The 25612-nt window shown below is 45.5% G+C and overlaps 1 protein-coding gene across 5 annotated transcripts in view; it reads right to left on the reverse strand.

Annotated features, from left to right (window-relative positions):
• LOC106587230 (SH2 domain-containing adapter protein F) overlaps positions 1-25612 on the reverse strand; it is a 112402-nt gene that overhangs the window by 19278 nt on the left and 67512 nt on the right. For 3 of the 5 annotated variants that reach the window (XR_006762165.1, XR_006762164.1, XM_014175421.2), the window contains exon 3: positions 9393-9608. Coding sequence is in view for 3 of the 5 variants with exons in the window: in XM_014175421.2 (XP_014030896.1) it covers positions 9393-9608 (216 nt within the window). In the remaining 2 variants the exon portion in view is untranslated. Of the gene's footprint in view, positions 1-7603; positions 7703-9392; positions 9609-25612 lie in introns of all 5 variants that reach the window. The other 2 variants (XM_014175420.2, XM_045708198.1) reach the window with 1 other exon arrangement.

Raw genomic sequence — 25612 nt, forward strand, 5'->3', positions numbered from 1 at the left:
ATAGTATAAATTATAGTTAACTATAGTATAAATACTGTAGTAAAATAACTGTAGTATATACTAAAGCAATTAATGTAGTGCTTTTGCAGATTGTTGAAAACTGTAGTATTTACTGTAGTGTTTTTGTGGGCCGTAGTATACTGTATTATTTACTAACGTGTTTTTGTTTTATTATCTTTGACTTAGAAGTGGAGGCTTTCTGCTTTAGGAAACCTGCTGAGCAAATGTTCCATAACCTGTAGGTAGGTTGAACTGAGGTCTGAACGGATAGCTCAAGCTTCTGCTCTTTCTGTAACCTGTAGGGAACACAATATATATTTACATTTACGTCATTTAGCAGACGCTCTTATCCAGAGCGACTTACAAATTGGTGCATTCACCTTATGATATCCAGTGGAACAACCACTTTACAATAGTACATCTATATATTTTTTTTTGGGGGGGGGGTTAGAAGGATTACTATATCCTATCCTAGGTATTCCTTAAAGAGGTGGGGTTTCAGGTGTCTCCGGAAGGTGGTGATTGACTCCGCTGTCCTGGCGTCGTGAGGGAGCTTGTTCCACCATTGGGGTGCCAGAGCAGCGAACAGTTTTGACTGGGCTGAGAGGGAACTGTGCTTCCGCAGAGGTAGGGGGGCCAGCAGGCCAGAGGTGGATGAATGCAGTGCCCTTGTTTGGGTGTAGGGCCTGATCAGAGCCTGAAGGTACGGAGGTGCCGTTCCCCTCACAGCTCCGTAGGCAAGCACCATGGTCTTGTAGCAGATGCGAGCTTCAACTGGAAGCCAGTGGAGTGTGCGGAGGAGTGGGGTGACGTGAGAGAACTTGGGAAGGTTGAACACCAGACGGGCTGCGGCGTTCTGGATGAGCTGTAGGGGTTTAATGGCACAGGCAGGGAGCCCCGCCAACAGGGAGTTGCAGTAATCCAGACGGGAGATGACAAGTGCCTGGATTAGGACCTGCGCCGCTTCCTGTGTAAGGCAGGGTCGTACTCTGCGAATGTTGTATAGCATGAACCTACAGGATCGGGTCACTTGTAGGAGCAGGAGCACGAGGCAGCTTGATGTACAAGTACACCTCCTGGACAGGACACTAGTCTATATCGCAGGGCCTTACCCCCTATCCATCTCCTTAATGCTGAGTGTCAAGCAGAGACGCATCGGGTACCATTTTTAAAGTCTTTGGTATCACTCGGCCAGGGATCAAACTCCCAACCTTCCAATCTCAGGGTGCACACACTAACCACAAGGCTACTGAATTGCAGTATAGTTTTAAAAAAACTGTAGTGTTTTTGTGAACATTACTATAGTATTGGCTACAGTTTTTTTGTTGTTGCAGAGAATGCTGTAGTACTACAGTTCACTACAAAATTCTATAGTAAGTATGACACTCCTTTGAAAGCAGTTGATGGCCACTGTTAAAAGAGGAGCATCACTGAGCTTTCTAGTGTTACTAGGCTACACTTGTTCCTCAAATCTAATAAATGAGTAAAATGCACCGTTTTAGAACCAGAGTTTTGAGCAGATGGATGGTTTATGTGTGTTAGCGAGCAGATGGATGGTTTATACGCCTTAGCGAGCAGATGGATGGTTTATACGCGTTAGCGAGGACCAATGGCATTGAATGCATAGGGAAGGGCGGGGCTAAATGTAACACGGATCAGGTGTAATAGGTAGGTCTACATTATATTCAGAGCACATCATCCTTGTTTGGCTGAGTGACAGGAGAATGTTTTTTTGGGGGGGACATTCAAGTCATAATGTTCCTATAACTAGCAACAAGATAGCCAAATGTTTAGACTTTAGAGTTTGTGATCTAGCTAATGATTAGCCCAATGGGGTAAATGGGTAACCCCCAGCCTATTTATTTATAGCCACTATGCTGCATCAGTTGGGCTGCTTCAGGTGATCATTATTGCTAAATAACAAACTCAGCAAAAAAAGAAACGTCCCCTTTTCAGGACTCTGTCTTTCAAAGATAATTCATAAAAATCCAAATAACTTCACAGATCTTCATTGTAAAGGGTTTAAACACTGTTTCCCATGCTTGTTCAATGAACCGTAAACAATTAATGAACATGCACCTGTGGAACAGTCATTAAGACACTAACAGCTTACAGACGGTAGGCAATTAAGGTCACAGTTATAAAAACTTAGGACACTAAAGAGGCCTTTCTACTGACTCTGAAAAACACCAAAAGAAAGATGCCCAGGGTCCCTGCTCATCTGCGTGAACGTGCCTTAACCATGCTGCAAGGAGGCATGAGGACTGCAGATGTGGCCAGGGCAATAAATTGCAATGTCTGTACTGTGAGACGCCTAAGACAGCATTACAGGGAGACAGGATGGACAGCTGATCGTCCTCGCAGTGGTAGACCACGTGTAACAACACCTGCACAGGATCGGTACATCCGAACATCACACCTGCGGGACAGGTACAGGATGGCAACAACAACTGCCCGAGTTACACCAGGAACGCACAATCCCTCCATCAGTGCTCAGACTGTCAGCAATAGGCTGAGAGAGGCTGGACTGAGGGCTTGTAGGCCTGTTGTAAGGCAGGTCCTCACCAGACATCACCGGCAACAACGTCACCTATGGGCACAAACCCACCGTCGCTGGCCCAGACAGGACTGGCAAAAATTGCTCTTCACTGACAAGTCGCAGTTTTGTCTCACCAGGGGTGATGGTCGGATTTGCGTTTACCGTCAAATGAATGAGCGTTACACCGAGGCCTGTACCCTGGAGCAGGATCGATTTGGAGCTGGAGGGTCCGTCATGGTCTGGGGCGGTGTGTCACAGCATCATCGGACTGAGCTTGTTGTCATTGCAGGCAATCTTAATGCTGTGCGTTACAGGGAAGACATCCTCCTCCCTCATGTGGTACCCTTCCTGCAGGCTCATCCTGACATGACCCTCCAGCTTGACAATGCCACCATCCATACTGCTCGTTCTGTGCGTGATTTCCTGCAAGACAGGGATGTCAGTGTTCTGCCATGGCCAGCGAAGAGCCCGGATCTCAATCCCATTGAGCACGTCTGGGACCTGTTGGATCGGAGGGTGAGGGCTAGAGCCATTCCCCCCAGAAATGTCCGGGAACTTGCAGGTGCCTTGGTGGAAGAGTGGGGTAACATCTCACAGCAAGAACTGGTAAATCTGGTGCAGTCCATGAGGAGGAGATGCACTGCAGTAGTTAATGCAACTGGTGGCCACACCAGATACTGACTGTTACTTTTGATTTTGACCCCCCCTTTGTTCAGGGACACATTCAATTTCTGTTAGTCACATGTCTGTGGAACTTGTTCAGTGTATGTCTCAGTTGTTGAATTTTATGTTCATACAAATATTTACACATGTTAAGTTTGCTTAAAATAAACGCAGTTGACAGTGAGAGGACGTTTCTTTTTTCCCCCCTGAGTTTACATGCCTGATCATATGGAATAATAAAGTTATATTGGGCTCATTTCTGGAGGGGAAATTATATTGTCAGCATCATTTTATTTTCATTCATTTTGGAGTAGGATGTTCTTCAATGTCCTTCCCACTTTCACACCCTCCCCCCCCAAAAATGTTGATCTATCCGCAACCTGTAATATGCTGTGATATGTGCTTTTATCAGTATATATTTATGCTAGTACCCTTAACGTAACAAAATATAAAAGCAACATGCAACAATTTCAAAGATTTTGCTGAATTACAGTTCATATAGGGAAATCAGTCAATTGAAAAAAATTCATTAGGCCCTAATCTATAGATTTCACAAGCCTGGGCAGGGGCGCAGCCACGTGTGGGCCTCTGCATAGGCCCACCCACTGGGAAGCCAGGCCCAGCCAATCAGAATGATTTTTTCCCCCACAAAAGGGCTTTATTACAGACAGAAATACCCCCTCCCCTCACACCTGTCAGGTGAATGGATTATCTTGACAAAAGGATAAAATGCTCACTAACAGGGATGTAAACAAATGTGCACAAAATCTGAGAGAAATATCATTTTTGGGCGTATGGAACATTTATGGGATCTTTTATTTCAGCTCATGAAACATGGGACCAGCACTTTATATATATATACACATCATACCCCCCCACCTCCCAAATACCAATTTAACCACTGGGTATGCCATACACACAGATCATCATGACTACTGTATGTACAGGACTTGTCGACAGAAGGATATCTCTATATGACTGGTGTTTAAGAGGTATTTCACCAATGCGCCATACGTCTATTACATAAGCTTTGCCCATGTCGGTACACAAAACATTCTGTTGACACACAGAGCGAGAGAGCATTTTAGGAGGGAAGTTAACCTGTTGGGTGCAATCCCATTCTAAATCCACAAAGCTTCAAACATCCAATTGACTGAACATTGGCCAGAGCCAGGACTTGTTGGACAGGAACAGAAAGACACAATGACATAGCTTCCTGTGACATCATCCTGCCCTGACAGCTCTGTGGTGTGTGGATTTCCGGCAAGTCATGTGACATTCTGGTACTGTGTCACGTGGTGTGTTCGGTCTTGTGCCAGTTTTGACTGGTGATAAAGAGAATGAGAAACAGAGATGGAGAGAAAGAGAGAGAGAGAGAGCCCAAGAAAGTCATTCCATAAAGCTCTAGACAATTTTTTTTTAAAAGGTCTCTACAACAGGTATTTGTTTACCTTGTCCTTTTAATTAGGCAGCACTACTTCATCAGTGTAAACAGCGATACCACATAAATCACTGGCCCACTTGTGCCATTTCATTTAGTTCTGCTTAATTTGCCCTGCTAATTGCATGCATATTCAAAATAAGTTGGTAGATTACAATATTTATGGCATTTATTAGGAGATGGAGGAGAGCTCAGAAAAACAAAAATTGCTTTTGCAGATGCTCTCATATCACCATCACCAGAAGCTACTAGTTCACGACTCATTGTGGAAGAAACCGCCAAATGCCACTTCATAGGAAATGCACGTTGTATCCATCGCATCACCATCCACCTCCCTCTAACCCTCTCTCCCAACACTTATCCGTTGTGAAGAAGAGAATCTGTTCCTATTAAAATATGAAAGTGGAGGTGAGCGAGCGAGCGAGTGATGGAGGGGAGATGACAGCGTGCCCGTTCTGCCTAGACTCACAGCTGGCCATCCAGCGGGGCTCCCAGGGGAGAGCAGAGCTACGGTCAGGTTGGCAGAGCGCCCGCTCTGTGCAGGGGGAGAGGAGGTGGGGGTTAGGGCTGGGTGGCCAACGTGTGTGAGTGAAAGATAACAGGCAGCGGGCTGCGCGTTCAAAGGCAGTGGAGCCATTTGAGGCTCATGAAAGAGGCCTGTCAGGGAGGTTATCAGCTGTGGAGCAGCGGAGGGGAGGCCAGACCGGGGGGATGAAGCACTGTGGAGTGACAGGCCATCACACGGGACAGGTCTTTCACAGAGAGAGAGACAAATCCATGGGGCCAGGGCATGGATCAGGCTCACCAACAACTCTTAACTCCCCTTTAAACACACTGCAGCAATTACTACTGTAACGAAACTGATTCAATGATTTACTTAAGAACAGAAGAGTTTTGCGCTTCAGATTTCTCTGGGTCATTAAGTCCTTGAAGAGTCATTAAAAACCCATAAAGCGGTGTGTGTTGCTCCTCAGGACCTGGCTTAGGGCTCTGACAGCATCTCCTGTTATCTCGCCTGCAGTAAGTGCACTGGGTTACGCTGGCTAGCAGCCAACTTAATGGTGTTTAACAGCCAGCAACAGGGCCTACAGATTAAGTACGGGCTCTCGAGCCAGACACAATGAGGCACTACTCAGATTTCCAATGGCTGCCTGTTCAACGTCTGGGTGTATTAGTGTGTGTGGTGTGCATATTGAACATGGACACCCACACGTACTGTACATACACATGCAAGTGTGTATACCCGCACCCCCACAAGCCCTCGCCGCACAAAAACCCCACCACACACCAACACTTATCACACAGAGGCTCTCTTCATATGGTCAAATTTTAATGGATCTTCCTCACTCCTCAACCCTCCGTCTCATCCATCACAAAGTCAACGCCCGAGGGGGAAGGGGGGGAGGAGCAGCGAGGATGAGTGATTAACCGAACGGCATGTACACAACCTCCCAACACCCTAACAAGGGAGGGAATTTACATCCCATTGCATATCTGTCAAGAGATAACCCAACAGTGAATAATAAGCGAGGACCTGTAAAACCAACAACGTACTGTATGTGTAGATGCACTAGGCAGGGAGGCAGGCAGTCCCACGCGGCAGGGACAGCTAAGGAGAGGAGGTGGTTTACATTCAGGCAGCATTACAGTTCTGTCCTTTAGAAAGCTCTAATGAAGACAAACAGTGCTTTATTCAGATGGCATTACAGCGTTCAGCTAGAGAGAGAAAGGTAGCTACATTATGGGGCTGGTTTAATACGTCTTATACACCCACTCTCCACTATTTGTGGGGGGTGCATTTTTCTTCATTAAACATTAATATTTCGTGCTGACACTTTAATTCCGCATACAAACGTCTAAATATAAACAGCATCTATGTGGCATCTTCAAGCGGCTGGAAACCACGAGGAAATCTGAAGTGAACAATATCATTATTCATCTATGCAAATGGGAGTTTAAAATGCAAACAATTTAACTTCACCAACAGAATATAAAACACATCATATACACAATATCTGAAGCTAGGTGGAAAGCACCTTCCTAATACACCCAATGGTCTGATGGTAACAGATGACAAGTCATTAAGGTGACAGCCAGAAGAAAGGGACTGTCCATTGTCCTGACCCTTGGCCTGGGTCGATGACCTGTCCTGGGTGATCTGAGACTTCTGGCTGAGCATGAGGAACTGGCTCATTCAACCTGTCCATCTGCAGTCGCCAGGGTCGCATAATGACGACACACTTCTTACAGGGGTCTGACAATGATGAGCTCATCTTCAAACAGCCTGGATATTGAAGATAACGCATCAGACCTAAAGTCTACCAGAGCTGTCACCTTTAAGACCTAGGTCTATAGACAGTGTTAGAGCTGGGGCCCTTTCATATAAAGTTCTTGAGCTTTTTGATGATCAAGACGTCTGGAGCAGAGCCAGTTCGCAGCCAGGTCTTCACACGCTGAGAGAAAGAGAGAAGGGAGGCATTCTTCTTTCAGAAAGCTCTGTTTTATGACAGATTGTCAGAGGAGAAGTCTCTCTCCACCAAACACTGGGATATCATTATGGGCTGAATGGAACAGAAAAAGGTTGAAGACATGCAATAAATCAAAGCAACTCCAGTCTTCCTCTTTGAAGGATAACTTCAGCACTCTTATCTCTGTTCTCCCACAGCAGACATCACTTTGACATCCCGTGCAAATGAAATTAATTACCATCAAAAGAAATAATGTGAGAGGAGTGTTTGTAAATAGCATCCTAAATAAACTCGTCTTAGTGCTGGATGAAAGACAAAATAATGAGGGGAAAGAAATGAATGAAAGAAAGCAACATCCGTTTTTCCTAACAGCTGAAAGAGACCGCACACATGTACTGCAGTATGAAACAGAGAAACGTAGACGGAGTAAATACGGAGATAGAAACAGAGGGACAGAGACAGACCAGCCAGGGTGGTGTGTGTTAGTGGTACCTGTGAGGGATTTAGAGGTGTTGTCCATCCTTGTCTCTGGGTCTGATCCACTGCCACTTACAGAGCCCTTGTAGCTAATGCAGTCAGAACAGAGCAGAGCTGTTCAAAGAATACAAAAAAGGTCAAGAAAAAAGGAGGAAGAGGTAAAAAAAAACCTTTAAAGGATTTTTTAATATTTGGTATATTATAGTTTCAAATTGAGGAAAGGTGTTGGATTTTCCACCAATCTTTTTGTTTGTTTGTCTTTGTCTTCCAAAGCCAGAGTTTGTCTTGGAACAGCCCTGTTCAGTTATGGCTGTGTTAGCTATGCTGGAGCTCTCTAAACCACAGTCGACATTCAGTAACATTGAGAGACATTGAGACAGACAGATGCACACATACATGCACACATACACTACATGACCAAAAGTATGTGGACACCTGCTTGTCGAACATCGCATTCCAAAATCATGGGCATTAATATGGAGTTGGTCCCCCCCTTTGCTGCTACAACAACCTCCACTCTTCTGGGAAGGCTTTCCACTCGATGTTGGAACATTGCTGCTGGGACTTGCTTCCATTCAGCCACAAGGGCATTAGTGAGGTCGGGCACTGATGTTGGGCGATTAGGCCTGGCTCGCAGTCGGCGTTCCATTTCATCCCAAAAGGTGTTTGATGGGGTTGAGGTCATGGTTCTGTGCAGGCCAGTCAAGTTCTTCCACACCAATCTCGACAAATCATTTCTGTATGGACTTTGCTTTGTGCATGGGGGCATTGTCACGCTGAAACAGGAAAGGGCCTCCCCCAAAAGCACAGAATTGACTAGAATGTCATTGTGTACTATAGTGTTAAGATTTCTCTTGACTGGAACCTTACAGTTGGCACTATGCATTTGGACAGGATTCCTTATCATAGCATTCTCCAAACCCAGATTCCTCCGTTGGACTGCCAGATGGTGAAGCGTGATTCATCACACAAGAAAACGCATTTCCACTGCGCCGACTCTTGGCATTGCGCATGGTGATCTTCAAGAAGGCCATTCTATTGCCAATGTTTGTCTATGGAGATTGCATGGTGGTGTGCTCGATTTTATACACCTGTCGGCAACGGGTGTGGCTGAAATGGCCACTCATTTGAAGGAGTGTCCACATACTTTTGAATATGTAGTGTATACTGTATATGAATGCATGAGAACAGACAAACACAGTCATGCTCCCCTAACTACCATACACCATAGGTCTCTCCCAAGCTGCAGGTTGACGTTTATTGTCATGAATCTTCCCCTGGAACTGATCGATTTCCGCTAGATGGGACAGCTGCAAAGTCAAAATTGGATATATTGTAAAAATGTATGAAAACTAAAATGAGCTTTCTGGTCTTAACTAAAATTTCCAGTTGACAGTGTGGTTAAGGTTAGAGGTAAGGTTATGTTTAAAATCAGATGGTATGACTTTGGTCACGAGCTGGCACAGTCACACTCTGCAGAGCTGCCTCCAGGGCAAGATTCATGACAATAACTGCCAAAGACTAGACATACACCCAGAAAAAGGCCCCACTCAGCAGACCAGACACCTGCAAATTAACTTGATGTTATGCTTCACGAGAGGGAAGAAAATTAAAATTAACAATGCCTTTCTGAAGATAAGATACCGGAAACTACGAAAGAAGCAGTAATCACATTGGTTAGTGCTGGAAAAGGGTACCTGGTCAATTAGTGGGATGGAGAGGGACAGCAGAACAGACACAGAGTGACAGTAATGTAGGGGACGTAGAGCAGGAGGAGAGGAGTGTTACATACGTGCTATCCTACCTGCGAAAGCCTTGGAGATGCGCTCTTTCTTCCACTCCCAGGGCTGGTCGTACTCCTCCGGGGGCCTCTCGTCGTCCTGCGGCAGCCGACTCTCTCTGGGACAGCGGGGACGCTCGCCGTCTGAATCCCCTCCGTTCTCAGCTGGCTCGTAGGGCGTGTCGTACAGGGGCAGCGACCTCAGTGACCCCTCCTTAGGCCCCCGGCCACCGCGGATCTCTGGCAAAGGAGAAGAGGGTTAGATTTAATAGACTGTCAATGTGGATGTAAAGGTAAAACGATACGAAGGGACTGTATATGTGAATATTTATGTGAACAATCCAACCAACAGCTTTTATCAGCAGTTTCACTTCCAAAATATCATTTTCTCTACATACAACACTAAGACAGCCATGTTCCAAGGTAGGCTAAATGCAGCTAACCATGGGCAGTGAGATCCAGCTGTCTCTTTACGTACCTACCCCCTGAGACCCAGGAGAGGGAGAAGAACCAAACACGGGACACCAACAGCCATGTTAATTATTGCTGTGTTGACCCAATCAAACTCTATACCTGCTAACAGGGATTAGCATAGCCAAGCAGCACACACATTTACATTTTACATTTTAGTCATTTAGCAGACGCTCTTATCCAGAGCGACTTACAGTAGTGAATGCATACATTTCATACATTTTTTCTCCGTACTCGTCCCCCGTGGGAATCGAACCCACAACCCTGGCGTTGCAAACACCATGCACAACTGAGCCACACGGGACCACACATGATCAGGAGAGGCAGCTACAGATGCCTGTGTGTGATGGAGGCAGGTCTATAGGTATTAGGGCTGGGCGATATGGCCAAAATATATCATGGTATTTTTCACGGTATGACGGTATTTTATGTTTTTGATTAATAAAAGTTGAAAATGTTCTTTATGAGTAGTGCGTGACCCTAGGGAGGCAACACATATATTCTAAATGATTTCAATGGGTCTGTCTGCATTCTGATTGTTTATTCTGTTCAATTCAACTTCAACCTAAAATAATTTCCTGCATTTCCTGCACTCAAATGAGATAATTTCCACACTGCCACGATATGGGCAAAAATATGCCATGGACGAGTTATTGTGACAGGATAGGAACCAAAGTGATGTTCCGTGTTTCCTATGGGACCCTATAATCTTTGGCTACATTAAATCTTTATTCATATAGCCAACATATTCATGCGTCGCCTATTCCTCTTTGATTTAGAAGATACTGTTGCACAAACAACATGCTGATGTAGGCCTCCACCAGCACTTGTATCAGGCTGTATTAGCTAGCTACATTTGCTCTGACTCAGTACTTTTTATTAGCTACCCAGCTAACTAGTGATTAGCGTTAGTGGCTAACACGATTTAGCTTAACTTGCTAAGAAAATACAAACTAGCTGATTGCAGATGTAAGAAACAAACTAATATTGTAATTATAGAATGCTTGGGGGGGCGGTGGGGGAGGCAATGTGAATAGATTTATCTAGATGTTCAGCAGTCTTATGGCTTGGGGGTAGAAGCTGTTTAGAAGCCTCTTGGACCAAGACTTGGTGCTCCGGTACCGCTTGCCGTGTGGTAGCAGAGAGAACAGTCTATGACTAGGGTGGCTGAAGTCTTTGACAATTTGCAGGGCCTTCCTCTGACACAGCCTGGTATAGAGGTCCTGGATGATAGGAAGCTTGGCCCCAGTGATGTACTGGGCCATTCGCACTACCCCCTGTAGTAGAGGTCGACCGATTAATCGGAATGGCCGATTAATTAGGGCTGATTTCAAGTTTTCATAACAATTTTTTTAGACCTTTATTTAACTAGGCAAGTCAGTTAACAACACATTCTTATTTTCAATGACGGCCTAGGAACGGTGGGTTAACTGCCTTGTTCAGGGGCAGAACGACAGATTTTTACCTTGTCAGCTCAGGGATTCAATCTTGCAACCTTACGGTTAACTAGTCCAACGCTCTAACCACCTGCTTTACATTGCACTCCACGAGGAGCCTGCCTGTTACGCAAATGCAATAAGAAGCCAAGGTAAGTTGCTAGCTAGCATTAAACGTATCTTATAAAAAACAATCAATCAATCATAATCACTAGTTAACTACACATGGTTGATGATATTACTAGTTTATCTAGCCTGTCCTGCGTTGCATATAATCGCTTAGGTACACGTTGCTCCAACCATAAACATCAATGCCTTTCTTAAAATCAATACACAAGTATATATTTTTAAACCTGCATATTTAGTTAATATTGCCTGCTAACATACATTTATTTTAACTAGGGAAAATGTGTCACTTCTCTTGCAAACAGAGTCAGGGTATATGCAGCAGTTTGGGCCGCCTGGCTCGTTGCGAACTGTGAAGACTATTTCTTCCTAACAAAGACAGCCGACTTCGCCAAACGGGGGATGATTTAACAAAAACGCATTTCCGAAAAAAGCACAATCGTTGCACGACTGTACCTAACCATAAACATCAATGCCTTTCTTAAAATCAATACACAGAAGTATATATTTTTAAACCTGCATATTTAGCTAAAAGAAATCCAGGTTAGCAGGCAATATTAACCAGGTGAAATTGTGTAATTTTGCGTTCATTGCACGCAGTCAGGGTATATGCAACAGTTTGGGCCGCCTGGCTCGTTGTGAACTAATTTGCCAGAATTTTACGTAATTATGACATACCATTGAAGGTTGTGCAATGTAACAGGAATAACGTTTTGTTTTCGAGATGATAGTTTCCGGATTCTACCATATTAATGACCTAAGGCTAGTATTTCTGTGTGTTATTATGTTATAATTAAGTCTATGATTTGATAGAGCAGTCTGACTGTGCGATGGTAGGCAGCAGCAGGCTCGTAAGCATTCATTCAAAATAGCACTTTCGTGTGTTTTGCCAGCAGCCCTTCGCAATGCATTGCACTGTTTATGACTTCAAGCCTGTCAACTCCCAAGATTAGGCTGGTGTAACCGATGTGAAATGGCTAGCTAGTTAGCCGGGTGCGCGCTAATAGCGTTTCAAACGTCACTCGCTCTGAGACTTGGAGTAGTTGTTTCCCCTTGCTCTACATGGGTAACGCTGCTTCGAGGGTGTCTTTTGTCGATGTGTTCCTGGTTCGAGCGCAGGTAGGAGCGAGGAGAGGGACGGAAGCTATACTGTTACACTGGCAATACTAAAGTGCCTATAAGAACATCCAATAGTCAAAGGTATATGAAATACAAATCGTATAGAGAGAAATAGTCCTATAATTCCTATAATAACTACAACCTAAAACTTCTTACCTGGGAATATTGAAGACTCATGTTAAAAGGAACCACCAGCTTTCATATGTTCTCATGTTCTGAGCAAGGAACTTAAACGTTAGCTTTTTTACATGGCACATATTGCACTTTTACTTTCTTCTCCAACACTTTGTTTTTGCATTATTTAAACCAAATTGAACATGTTTCATTATTTATTTGAGGCTAAATTGACTTTATTGATGTATTATATTAAGTTAAAATAAGTGTTCTTTCAGTATTGTTGTAATTGTCATTATTACAAATAAATAAATAAATAAATAATAAAAACAAATGTAAAAAAATAACAACAAAAAAATCGTCTGATTAATCGGTATTGACTTTCTGGTCCTTCAATAATCGGTATCGAAAAATCATAATCGGTCGACCTCTACTCTGTAGTGCCTTGCGGTCGGAGGCCGAGCAGTTGCCATACCAGGCAGTGATGCAACCAGTCAGGATGCTCTCAATGGTGCAGCTGTAGAACCATTTGAGGACCTGAGGACCCATGCTAAATCTTTTCAGTCTCCTTCAAATACTGTTATAGAAGGTAAAGTAAAAACCCAAACCGGTCTGTGCATCAATATATAGTAAAATACGGTATACCGCCCAGCCCTAATAGGCATCTGTGAGTCTGTCTATGCTGATCACCCTCTGGCTTCATAACGTTAAAGCTCTAGTCTCATATGACCCATAGTGAGTAGCAGTAGCTCCAGGTTTAGAGCTATAGGAGGTGTAGCAGGGCCTCCTGTGTGCATGTTGGGAGCTGGGTGTGATGAAAGCCTGCTCTAGCTGATGATGAGCTGACAGCGTGTGGAGAGGAAGAGAAAGCAGAGGCGCCTGGGGGCCTGAGCACCTGTGACTGTGCACATCGTAGCCTGCCTGGCTGACTGGCTGGCTGTCTGTCTGCATGCAGACCGCCGTCATCATCACCAAAGCTATAAACAGCCTCGCCACGGAACACCTATATATCCCTCCCTCACCCTCTTAGCTCCACTCCATTACTCTCAACATACTCCATTCCTCTCTGTATCTTTCCCTCGCTCTCTGAGACATTTATGAATGACATAAGGCAGGGTATAAATGCAAATTCTATGCAGTGCTGTATAGTGTTCCCACCTATCCAGTGAGTGAAGAGAGCAGCCCATCATGCCCTTGAGAAGTCTCCCTCCTCTCTCTTATCCCCCCCCCCTCATCCATCTCCATGTCTTTCCAGTAGCAGGACAACGTTAGCAACCAGCTCCCTTCCTCCTGGGCCGTATGAAGCCATAGAGTAACGCAATGTGAGGAGAATGAAATATTATGCCACACCACTGCATAATTGCCTTGCAGCCCAAGGGAGCTCTTGCGGAAAAATGAGAGAAGCACGGAGCCTAATGGAGCTACCCGGTGGGGGTTGCCAGAAATCTCTAATGTAATCGTGCGCCAGGCAAACTCTCACCCTCTTTGATCTCACAGTTAAAAATCTTGGCATTGTGAGATCCTAGAGCGATGAGTGCCCACCTTCTGCCGGAAGAATCAACAGCGATATGAAGGGAAGGAAAGGGATGAAGGAGAAAAGTGGGAAGGAGAGGTGGCTGCCAGAGGACTGAAGGAGGATGGGGGGGGGGGGTGTAATGTTTAGGGGTTTGGTGGGGAGTAAATCTTGCTTGAAGGACCCTTTAATTGGGAGCGTGCTGCCTTGGATAAACTGCTGAAGGGGTATTAAGACTCCCCACCAGGCCCATGAACAAGGCTTACGACTACTCTGTGTGGGGTTGGGAGGGGGGCTGTGGAAACCAGCAGGAGCCTTCTGACACGTTGCCTCAGTGCTTTCCCAGCAGGACTGCATGCCTCCCACCTCCCTCTCGCCTTCCTTCTTTCCCTCTTCCCCCATCCCTTCATCCCTCCCTCCATCCCTGTTGAGGCATGCTTTGTGAGCTGGGAGGGGTAACATCTGTCTGTTTATATTACCGTGATTAGCTTGATGGTGGAACAGAGCTACAAGTTGTTACACAGCTGGAGCATAGCTACCTCTGCCCTCACTGCCTCCGCTCAGGGTCAGGGGTCAGGGGTCACCCACCACACCCACACTCGCCTTCTCCTCCCCGGATGTGAGAGTTCCACTCCAGATGGCACTTCCTCCTGACCTCCTGTCGGTCTGAGACCACTCTCACTACTAGGTAGTCCAGAATTGACCTTTGACACCCTACATTCACCCAGTAGTAGACTGACTAGACTAGAGGACAGGTTGCTGTGTAGCGAACTCACTAAGGAGAACAGAGGACACATCTAACTCAGTGAGATTAATAACAATGCACTGCTGACTGCATAGACAACTAAACGCTAAGGTCAAAGGTCGGTTAAATGCCTCAACTCAGGTTCAGAGCTAGTGATATAGATGGAGCGAGAGGGAGAGAGGGAGGGGGGGTGAGAAAGCAGAATCTTCCTTCCTTTCTCCATCGTCTCTGGTTCGTGAAATAAAGGGATTCATTCTACTGGAAAGAGATCAAGATATTGCTCGCCATAAATCCAAGGAGGCTCCTCTTCAACTTACTGAAGGAGGAACCTTCTGGGCATATTAGCATGGCTGTACGTGGGGAACGGGTGGGAGCTGGTGGGAGCGGGGACGCTGCTCTGGATTAAATCAAAGCTATTATCTTAAACCAGCTTGGCAGCCAGGAGACCTGACCCATCACCTCCACACTGCACCCCTCTCCCCCTTCCCTCCACTCTCTCTCCAACCTGAGACATCATATCGTCACATAAAAAAAGGAAAGAGCAAACAGCCAATAATCTCTGGGTGACTATTGGCTGACTACCGCCCACTCCTATATCTCCAGAGAGGATTTGCTGCTATGAAGCGCTTGGAAGGGCACAGTCTATAACAGTCTATCTGGACTCGATTGAGGGGATTTCTTTGCACAAGTGAGGGATTAAATGTGATTGACTTTACACCCCTGGAAAACAATGGAGCGGCAGTACCCATGCTTCAAGGATTTAGTCTTTCGGCTCCTCCGAAGAATCATTCATAAAGAAGTCTGATAGTACAGCGCCTAGACTAGGATGTATGCTGTACTACCCACTAGTTGCATTGCACAGTGTGTTCATTGCTTTAATCGTCTGATATTCCAGAGCAAGCCGATACTATTCAGTATGCACGGGGATGAGTATTGTTAGGTCAGCAGACAGTCTTCACTTAGCAAGATTCTGCTGTCCCCCATTGAAGAGGCTAGTCAAGATTAAGTAGTACCAGAGTAACAGACATACTGTATCCAACTCAGGTTGTTTTAAAGCAAGACGTATGGAGCTGGGAGGAAACTGCTTTCTCTTCCCAACAAGCCATTATTTCAGTCAAGTCTTGGCGTTCAGCTGCTTATGAATGCGAAGGAAGGCTATTGAAGACTGGCCACCTGTAACAAAGCATTCAGTCGAGCTTGTTTAGTGACAAAGAGACAGCGAGAGAGAGGCTGATTAACAAAGCTCCCGTGCCAAGACGTGTCTATCTAACCGTAGCCAGCTGACTTTCTACCCCGTTTCATTTCAGTTTTTCATATCGACGTGGCCAAACTGTGAATGCTGAGCAGAGTAGCAGACTATCAAAGCCCTCAGTGGCACCGAGGGCTTTGAGTTATCTGTGTGTCACCCAGAGGTATTGTGTGTCAGGCTGAGAGCTGGCTGACAATTGGAGGTGTATGCTCCCTGACCCATGTCGGCACACTGCAGAGATGTGCTTGGCTTAGTCTGCTGTGAGCAGGGCTGTGAGTGCTAGGAGGTCTCACTGCCTTTTGTTCCCCAGACCCCATAGAGAATAGACACATAATGGAGTCAGTCTGGATGGAATGGAACCTGAGACTGGAATGATATGGAGGGAACATGGGAAGGGGGGTACAAGGGTTCAGTTGAAGAGGCAATGCATTACAATGCTTATATGTTATACCAATTTGACTATAATTTCATATACAGTATCTCACAAAAGTGAGTACACCCCTCACATTTCTGTAAATATTTGAGTATATCTTTTCATGTGACAACACTGAAGAAATTACACTTTGCTACAATGTAAAGTAGTGAGTGTACAGCTTGTATAACAGTGTAAATTTGCTGTCCCCTCAAAATAAAAATTAATGTCTAAACCGCTGGCAACAAAAGTGAGTACACCCCTAAGTGAAAATATCCAAATTGGGCCCAAAGTGTCAATATTGTGTGTGGCCACCATCATTTTCCAGCACTGCCTTAACCCTCTTGGGCATGGAGTTCACCAGAGCTTCACAGGTTACCACTGGAGTCCTCTTCCACTCCTCCATGACGACATCACGGAGCTGGTGGATGTTAGAGACCTTGCACTCCTCCACCTTCCGTTTGAGGATGCCCCACAGATGCTCAATAGGGTTTAGGTCTGGAGACATGCTTGGCCAGTCCATCACCTTTACCCTCAGCTTCTTTAGCAAGGCAGTGGTCGTCTTGGAGGTGTGTTTGGGGTCGTTATCATGTTGGAAGACTGCCCTGCGGCCCAGTCTCCGAAGGGAGGGGATCATGATCTGCTTCTGTATGTCACAGTACATGTTGGCATTCATGGTTCCCTCAATGAACTGTAGCTCCCCAGTGCCGGCAGCACTCATGCAGCCCCAGACCATGACACTCCCACCACCATGCTTGACTGTAGGCAAGACACACTTGTCTTTGTACTCCTCACCTGGTTGCCGCCACACACGCTTGACACCATCTGAACCAAATAAGTTTATCTTGGTCTCATCAGACCACAGGACATGGTTCCAGTAATCCATGTCCTTAGTCTGCTTGTCTTCAGCAAACTGTTTGCGGGCTTTCTTGTGCATCATATTTAGAAGAGGATTCCCTCTGGGACGACAGCCATGCAGACCAATTTGATGCAGTGTGCGGCATATGGTCTGAGCACTGACAGGCTGACCCCCCACCCCTTCAATCTCTACAGCAATGCTAGCAGCACTCATACGTCTATTTCCCAAAGACAACCTCTGGATATGACGCTGAGCACGTGCACTCAACTTCTTTGGTCGACCATGGCGAGGCCTGTTCTGAGTGGAACCTGTCCTGTTAAACCGCTGTATGGTCTTGGCCACCATGCTGCAGCTCAGTTTCAGGGTCTTGGCAATCTTCTTATAGCCCAGGCCGTCTTTATGTACAGCAACAATTCTTTTTTTCAGATCCTCAGAGAGTTCTTTGCCATGTTGAACTTCCAGTGACCAGTCAGTATGAGGGAGTGTGAGAGCGATGACACCAAATTTAACACACCTGCTCCCCATTCACACCTGAGACCTTGTAACACTAATGAGTCACATGACACCGGGGAGGGAGAATGACTAATTGGGCCCAATTTGGACATTTTCACTTAGGGGTGCACTCACTTTTGTTGCCAGCGGTTTAGACATGAATGGTTGTGTGTTGAGTTATTTTGAGGGGACAGCAAATTTACACTGTTATACAAGCTGTACATTCACTACTTTACATTGTAGCAAAGGGTCATTTCTTCAGTGTTGTCACATGAAAAGATATACTCAAATATTTACAAAAATGTGAGGGGTGTATCTCTCATGATGTGGAATTACTGCAAATTATACATTGTCTTTGTCATACGGTCTGATATACCTGTCAGCCAAATCAGCATTCAGGGCTCGACCACCCAGTTTATAATGTCTACTATCGCATTCGAGGGGTGGAGTTGGAGGGGTGGAGATAATGACAGGAGAAGCAGCTGGACCAGCTCATATCTCCATGAATCTCTCCACAAGGCCGCTTTTTAATGTGCTCAGCGAAATCAGACGTGTCACAAATGAGCACGACTTGAACTTCAATCAACTTGCAACAGCCAACTACATAATATTCCATATCATACTGTGTGAAGAAGTGTGTGATCTCTGTAGCCAGCCCCTCTCTGTTTTACAGGATCTCTGTATGTAGGTGGTCCCCTTCTCTACACTCCACTGCCCTTGGGACACAATAGGAACACTTGCTAGACATGGAATCAGTACAAAAGAAAGAGTGGAATTGGAGTCGAAATGTAGCAGTCTACAAAAAAAAGGGGGGGGGGAATTACCATGCATCTTTGTTCGTGTCTCTCAGAGAAGCAGAACTATATTCAATATTTCAATATTTATTTTCTTCTTGATTCCAAATTTGGAAACAGTCTGAAAAGCTTCTGAAATCGATAAGCTATGAGTCACTGCTCCATCAGAGTCTCCGTCGGTCTATCAGTCAATGTGTGCGTCTCCGTCGGTCTATCAGTCAATGTGTGCGTCTCCGTCGGTCTATCAGTCAATGTGTGCGTCTCCGTCGGTCTATCAGTCAATGTGTGCGTCTCCGTCGGTCTATCAGTCAATGTGTGTGTGTGTGTGTGTGTGTGTGTGTGTGTGTGTGTGTGTCTCTGTCGGTCTTTCAGGCATGGTGTGTGTGTGTGTGTGTCTCTGTCGGTCTTTCAGTCAATGTGTGTGTGTGTGTGTCTCTGTCCGTCTTTCAGTCAATGTGTGTGTGTGTGTGTGTGTGTCTCTGTCGGTCTGTAAGTCAATGTGTGTGTCTCTGTGTGTGTCTCTGTGTGTGTGTGTGTGTGTGTGTGTGTGTGTGTGTGTGTGTGTGTGTGTGTGTGGGGTGTGTGTCTCTGTCGGTCTTTCTGGCTGTGTGTGTGTGTCTCTGGCGGTCTATCAGTCAGTGTGTGTATCTCTGTCGGTCTTTCAGGCAATGTGTGTGCGTGTGTGTGTGTCAGTCAGTCTATCAGTCAGTGTGTGTGTCTGTCGGTCTTTCAGGCAATGTGTGTGTCTCTCCGTCGGTCTTTCAGGCAATGTGTGTGTGTGTGTGTGTGTGTCACTGTCGGTCTACCAGTCAGCGTGTGTCTCTCCTGCCACTCAGCTAGTGTGTCTCTGTCGGTCTGTCAGTCAGTGTGTGTCTCTGTCGGTCTACCACTCAGCTAGTGTGTCTCCTTTATCTGCCTCCTGCAGAAGGAACAAAACCAGCCATGCTGTCCGTCCTCCCTCTGCTCCTCACTCACACTGTGCAAAGCTTGTGGTGGGTAGCCTACTCAGAGCCCCTGCCAGCGCCTCAGACATAGTTTTGGGAAGGCTGGAGGCAGATTGAATCAAGCGTCCTATTCATTGGCGGCCTGGAGAGGAGTGAGTATTTTGGGTCTTGCTGCTCTTTCGTTGTGCTGTGTGCTTCCTTGTAAACATGCCTTGCTGCAACTGGAAGCCGTGGCCACTCGTGTTTCAGCCGGAATATTCTGGAATCTTCACTTGGCAATGACAGTTTGGACAGAGAACTGCTTAGCTAGCTGTTTACTCACAGATAGGATATATGCATTCAGAATGATGACACATTATGCCTATAATGAACCTTTGGCTTAACCACAGCTGGTACCATACCATGATCCTTATAGGGTACTGGTGGGGAAAACTAATCATAACATGGCCATTTGAATGTGGGTTAAATGAAGAATAGCACAGGCAGTCACAAATAATACCCTCACTTTTTTGGCGAGTGTGTACGTATGTGTTTATTTTCTGCTTCCCAGGCGGCCAGAGGGAAGGTAAGAGATGCTGAGGAGATGTCTTCTCCCTGAACGCACTGACATGCATATGGATTCACTGGCCTGGAGACGTACACAGAGAAGAAAATGACAGAGGGGGGAAAGAGAGAAAGAGAAAAACAGTGAAGGCCTTGTTCCACCAGTACATGAGCAGCCGTCACCTGAAGGCTCAACACAACACTGATGAAAACAAATGCGGAATTATTTTGGTTTTTAAAGCAATATCAGGCTACTGTCTCTTCTACTAAGTTGGCCCAAAGACAAAACATCTCTCCCAGCGCATACAACTGAGTGTTCACTGAGTTAAAAGTGAAGTTCCTTTCATATCCTAAAGTACAAGCCATACTATATCATCCTACAAAACCATGAAAACAGCAACTTGTAATCCCTAAGGAACCTTTATTTGTATTTATAGACTGTTGTGTATCCTCAAACTGTTCATTCACCAAATACATCAGAGGACAAATAAAACCCAGGAGGGTTCACACAGCACTGACTGTCCAACGTAACACACTGCTGTAATCTGCTGCACTGTTTCTCATCTAAAATCCTAACATCACAATCCATCCAGCACCCCCAGAAACCATCGTCAGGTCAAATCCCCAACACAATACAGATCAGCCAAAATGAAGCGTCCAATTATAACGAAAGGATTGTTAGGCTTATTACGAAGCAATGGCACCAATCAGTAATTAGCTCAATCTGGGGTTAAGCATGGGATGATGAATGTCAGAACTACAGCGCTGCATTGTGGGGAAGACAACAGAACAGAACTGATCTACTGATGCCTCGCTGGCCTGTTTAACAGTCTGTCCCTAGCCCCCTACATGCAAATGACTGTCCAGTCTCCGGCCACAGCACGGACAGCAGCATTGATTCCTACACGGTGCACAGCAGCAACTACAGCTCGTAAGGACTGTGGTGAAGGCTCATTAACATGAGATGGATGTGATCCTGGGCTTGGAAAGGTGCCCTGTTTAGTCTACCTACATCAGGGTTCCCCAACTGGCGTCCCACGGGTCGTGGTTTCATTTGCCCCCCCCCCCCATGTTTTCTGAGCAATTTTATATATATATATTTTTTTTTTACATTTTTTATTTATTTTTTAATTACATTGTTGGACATAAAAGACTAAACACCAGGAATTCAGCTCCAAGTGATTTTAATTTTGGAAATCTGTTCCCAAGTATTCCCATGCATAGAGACACATATGATCGTATACAAATGTAAGCAGTTTGAAATGATTATGTTTTAGTCAAATATTATATCTGCTTGGGATTATTATGGTCAATTTGCAGTCTACAAATTATTTGTAATTATTTTCGGGTCCCCAACCATATGCTCAAGAAAGAAAATGGCTTCCGGCTACCTGACATACACACCCGCAGGCATACAACCGCCAGATAGACTGTACTGTTCATCACGCTATGGACAAAACAGTAGCATGTACTGTGGTACCCTGACTTGTTTTTCATTGGGTTCATTGCTGTTGATTTGCTTGCCTCATCCACATCAAAAGGGATTACATTTTGATGCCAGGCGGGTTTACAGGGATTGAGAAACCAGGACTTATAGAGTCAGTGACAACCAGTCTGAGCCCTGAGGCAGCCTGCCTGACACCACTCTTTGTGGGCTCTACAGTAGCTGGAGTCATTTTGTAAAATATTCCTTTCTGAATAGCTGCAGGGGCTGCCTGCTGCTCTCTCTGTGTGTCTATTGTTCCTGAGCTGAGATAAGACTGGCTCAGGATTAGAGGAGAGTGCACCCAGAGTTCAGCTCCTGTGAGAAGGCTGGGGTGGGACCAGGGAGCGGAGTGGAGGAGAGTAGCCATTGGCTAAGGGCAGTGTGAAGGCCAGATGTGGTTTTGCTTGCTAATCTTTCCCTGGGATCAGCCAGTGGAGGACAGGCCGGATGATGACACGTGGACATTGCTGTGATGAATAGCCACTCGACCTGCCCCCCCCCCCCCCCCCCCACCCGGGGGTCAACAGCCCATTAGTGGTGACGGCCGGGTCTCCAGCAACAGACCGTCAGGCCCCCCTCCCCCCAAAAAGAGAAAGAGTGTGAGTGGGTGGGTGAGGAAGAGGTCTCTTCTAGCCCCAATCTCTAATGACTTCCTTTGACAATCATCTGCATCGTTCATAGCCAAATTAACCCAAACCCCAGCTGGACTCTAAATGGGAGTCTCTCTCTATCCTTGTCTCTGGCTGTTGCCAGGAAATGGCTATTCTTTAGCAATTGGCAAATTAAATATCTTTCTCCTTATTGTGCGTTAATCCGATAATCTCTGCCTCCAGCACAACAAAGCAGGCAGCAGCGGAGAAATCTGTGGGAGATTAAACTTCATCACCTCGGTACTGTGGCGAGCAGACAGACAGACCGACAGAGATAGAGAGAGAGTGTTGTCCTCCTCAGGCTTCCTGTCTCTCAGTGTAGAAGCGTGTGGAAGCGCTGCCACTCTTTACACTCTCACAATCACACACCCGCTGCTAGTATCCGTGGCAACAGGAGGAACGGAACCACGCCACCACCTTTCTCGTGACAACAGAACAACACTGACCTCCAGGCAGCTGTAATAATTAGGTCCCTCAGATATAATGGCCCATACACACCACATGAGGAACTGAAAATAGACCACTGCCACGCCGCCATTCATGCCATTTCTGAATGCTGTCACACTCATTGTCCACAACAACATTAGGACCGAATTGTAACAAATCAGAAAAGTAACACCAGTGTCTTGCTCATTAGGCCACACCGTAGCAAAACGTTTTAATGTTCGTAACAGAAAACGAAAGAGAGCATTTCTGTTCGTTTCATGACTTTTTCCTCCGTTTGACCTACTGAACACAGCCCACTTCAACATTTAGCTCCACAATGAACCATCAGTGAAGCAGAAAACTGGAGCAGCAGAACCCCGGAGGCAGATATAAACACTGGTCAACACAATGCATGGTATTGATCCCTCCCATTTATTGGAAAATGCTCTTAGTAAACAACAAGTCAACAGTGAGACCTGTTTACCAATACTTCCCTGTAGATTGATACAGGACATGGACGCCCTCAGGGGAACATGGATTAACAGAGCTCTCTGACAATACAAATAGTTACACAGCCAGCCATTCAGCCAATGACCTCACTCTAGGCTGAGTCGACCTTCAGCAGGTCATTTAAATACTGTGGAGGTGGATAACCACGGTAAGCTTCTTGCTGTGTTTCCATCATGATGTGATCTCCTTTGCCCTTCCCTTTGGCGGTATTAAACAAAACATTACCGCCAACAACGGTCTTTCTGAAGGCAGAGAAAGTGAAACATTCTCTGTGTTCAGCAAGTCCTGTTAGACTCACAGATAACCCCTGCTACTCTTCCTAGGGTTCTGTATCTGTCTGTTCTAGATTATAGCTTTGGCACCTCTCCATCAACAGTGGACCATATCACTTTCATCTTTATAAATGATAGATAACATGCTGCCAGTCAAATGCCTCTCCTTCCGTGTTATTTTAGCGGCCGACAAGGGCCTGTCTTTTAACTAGACCCAGTGGTGGTGGTGGTGTTGTCCCCTTCTGCTCCCATTAGATCAGGCCTGGCCTGGGGGGAGGATGGGGGAGGATGGGGGAGCCAGGGCCCAGGACTCATCTCAGCCCAGCCTGATTGCACTTGACAGAGGATAAAGTCTCATCCGGGACTACAGTACACAGGTGATTCACTGGTCTGGTACATTTGTACCACCAAAAACTCAGACAATCACAGAAGGCAGATAAGAGTGGTCCCAGCATAAACCAAATGACGCCACACAAGTAAGATAAAGACATTGTACTCACAGAGGATAAGAAACTACAAGAAAATCACTGACTGATGTTGATAATAAATCAGAGAGCTTTAGGGCTTTTAGATTGTGTGGGGGAAATGAATTCATCAGTTACTGTTGTCCAACTCCCTCCTGTGGAGCAAACCAAACAAAAACAATTAAAAGGAGGAATGGTTTTTCTTTTGAAAAGTAGTGAAAGCAATTCAGGACTCCTGACAGTCACTCATGAATAAATAAGATTTGTGTTATTGTTCTCCTTGGTGAGAGACCAGAACACAGTGACTCAGTTTGTTTGTAAATCAGCTTGGGAATGGAGATTGAGAAGTGACGGTAGACTACAACTGAATCCAAAAAGAGCCGACAACATTGAGTAGACAACATGTCAGTCAAGTTCATAAAGGATGCCTAACCCCCAGATGAACCTCCTTCCTCTTACATATTCACGCTATTTGCATATTGTTGGAATGAGAACATAAAAGAGAGCTCATTTTCCTTAATGAATAAAACACAAAGCAAAAGTCAAGAAGCGTAAACAAAATGCTAATCGCTCCCGAGGGTTCTCTATGCACAGAATGGGCTCTTCTTGTAAACAAAAGTCATCAACCAACAAATACAAGGCAAGTCCTACGTAAATATGAACATTTAACTTGACTTTTACCCAATGAAATAGTATAGGCTAGACCTAACCCTTCACTATACTGTTTTAGTTGGTGTGACATAATGCATGTTTGTATAGTTCAGTATACATTATAAGTGCAGGAGCAGTCCAGAGGTAGTTGATTGATGGGCTTGAGTACTGTACAGCCCAAACGACAGGGATTATAGCTAAAGATTTGTCTTATTCCTCTGTGACCAGGGTCAAGTCACTTCTCGTCACCGCCATGCCAATCTGAGCCCCAAATGGAAAAGTCATTAGCATTAGCATATTTAATTCAGCAGCCCAGAAAGTCATAGCTCTGCTTGGAAATGGGATCTTGCTCTTCATTTCCTCTATTAAGACAGAGCAGGAATCTCATCTAACTCCACAGAACTATAGTCAGACATTCAGAGCCACATTTCCTATGAATGACATTAATACAGGCTGTATAAAGCAGAGCAGGTTTACATTCACAAAGGCACTGTTAATCACGGAGCTGAGCCTTAGCATATTGTTTTTTAATCCATTTTGTGATAGGATCTAATGTCAAAAAGCATAACGTTATTCTAGTATCATATAAATCCTACCAAGGCTGTAATAATTAGCTAACAGAGTGCAGAAGCTATGGTATTGTAACAGTCTGCCTGCCAGGCTATGTTAAACCCCATGCTTGTGTATTTTACGATGCCTCTCTGCCTAGCTGGCTGGGCACCATGGCTGTGGCTACATCCTGCCACGTGGGCTTCGTCCTCCACACTACACCAGGAGGCTGGAGCTCGGCATGGAGGAGAGCTCTGCCATTCCCAGCTCCTCCAAAAGCACCTCTAGTGAAAGTATGGGCCATTTGGGTCGGGTCGACTCTGTTCTGCTCTGCTGGCCCGTTGTTTTTGGAAAGGCAGTGTCACTCGGCACCCTCATTAACATCAGCCACATCCATTACCATCAGGAGTTCTGAGTCA

The sequence above is a fragment of the Salmo salar genome, chromosome ssa26, assembly GCF_905237065.1.
Source record: "Salmo salar chromosome ssa26, Ssal_v3.1, whole genome shotgun sequence".
NCBI classification, from domain to species: domain Eukaryota; kingdom Metazoa; phylum Chordata; class Actinopteri; order Salmoniformes; family Salmonidae; genus Salmo; species Salmo salar.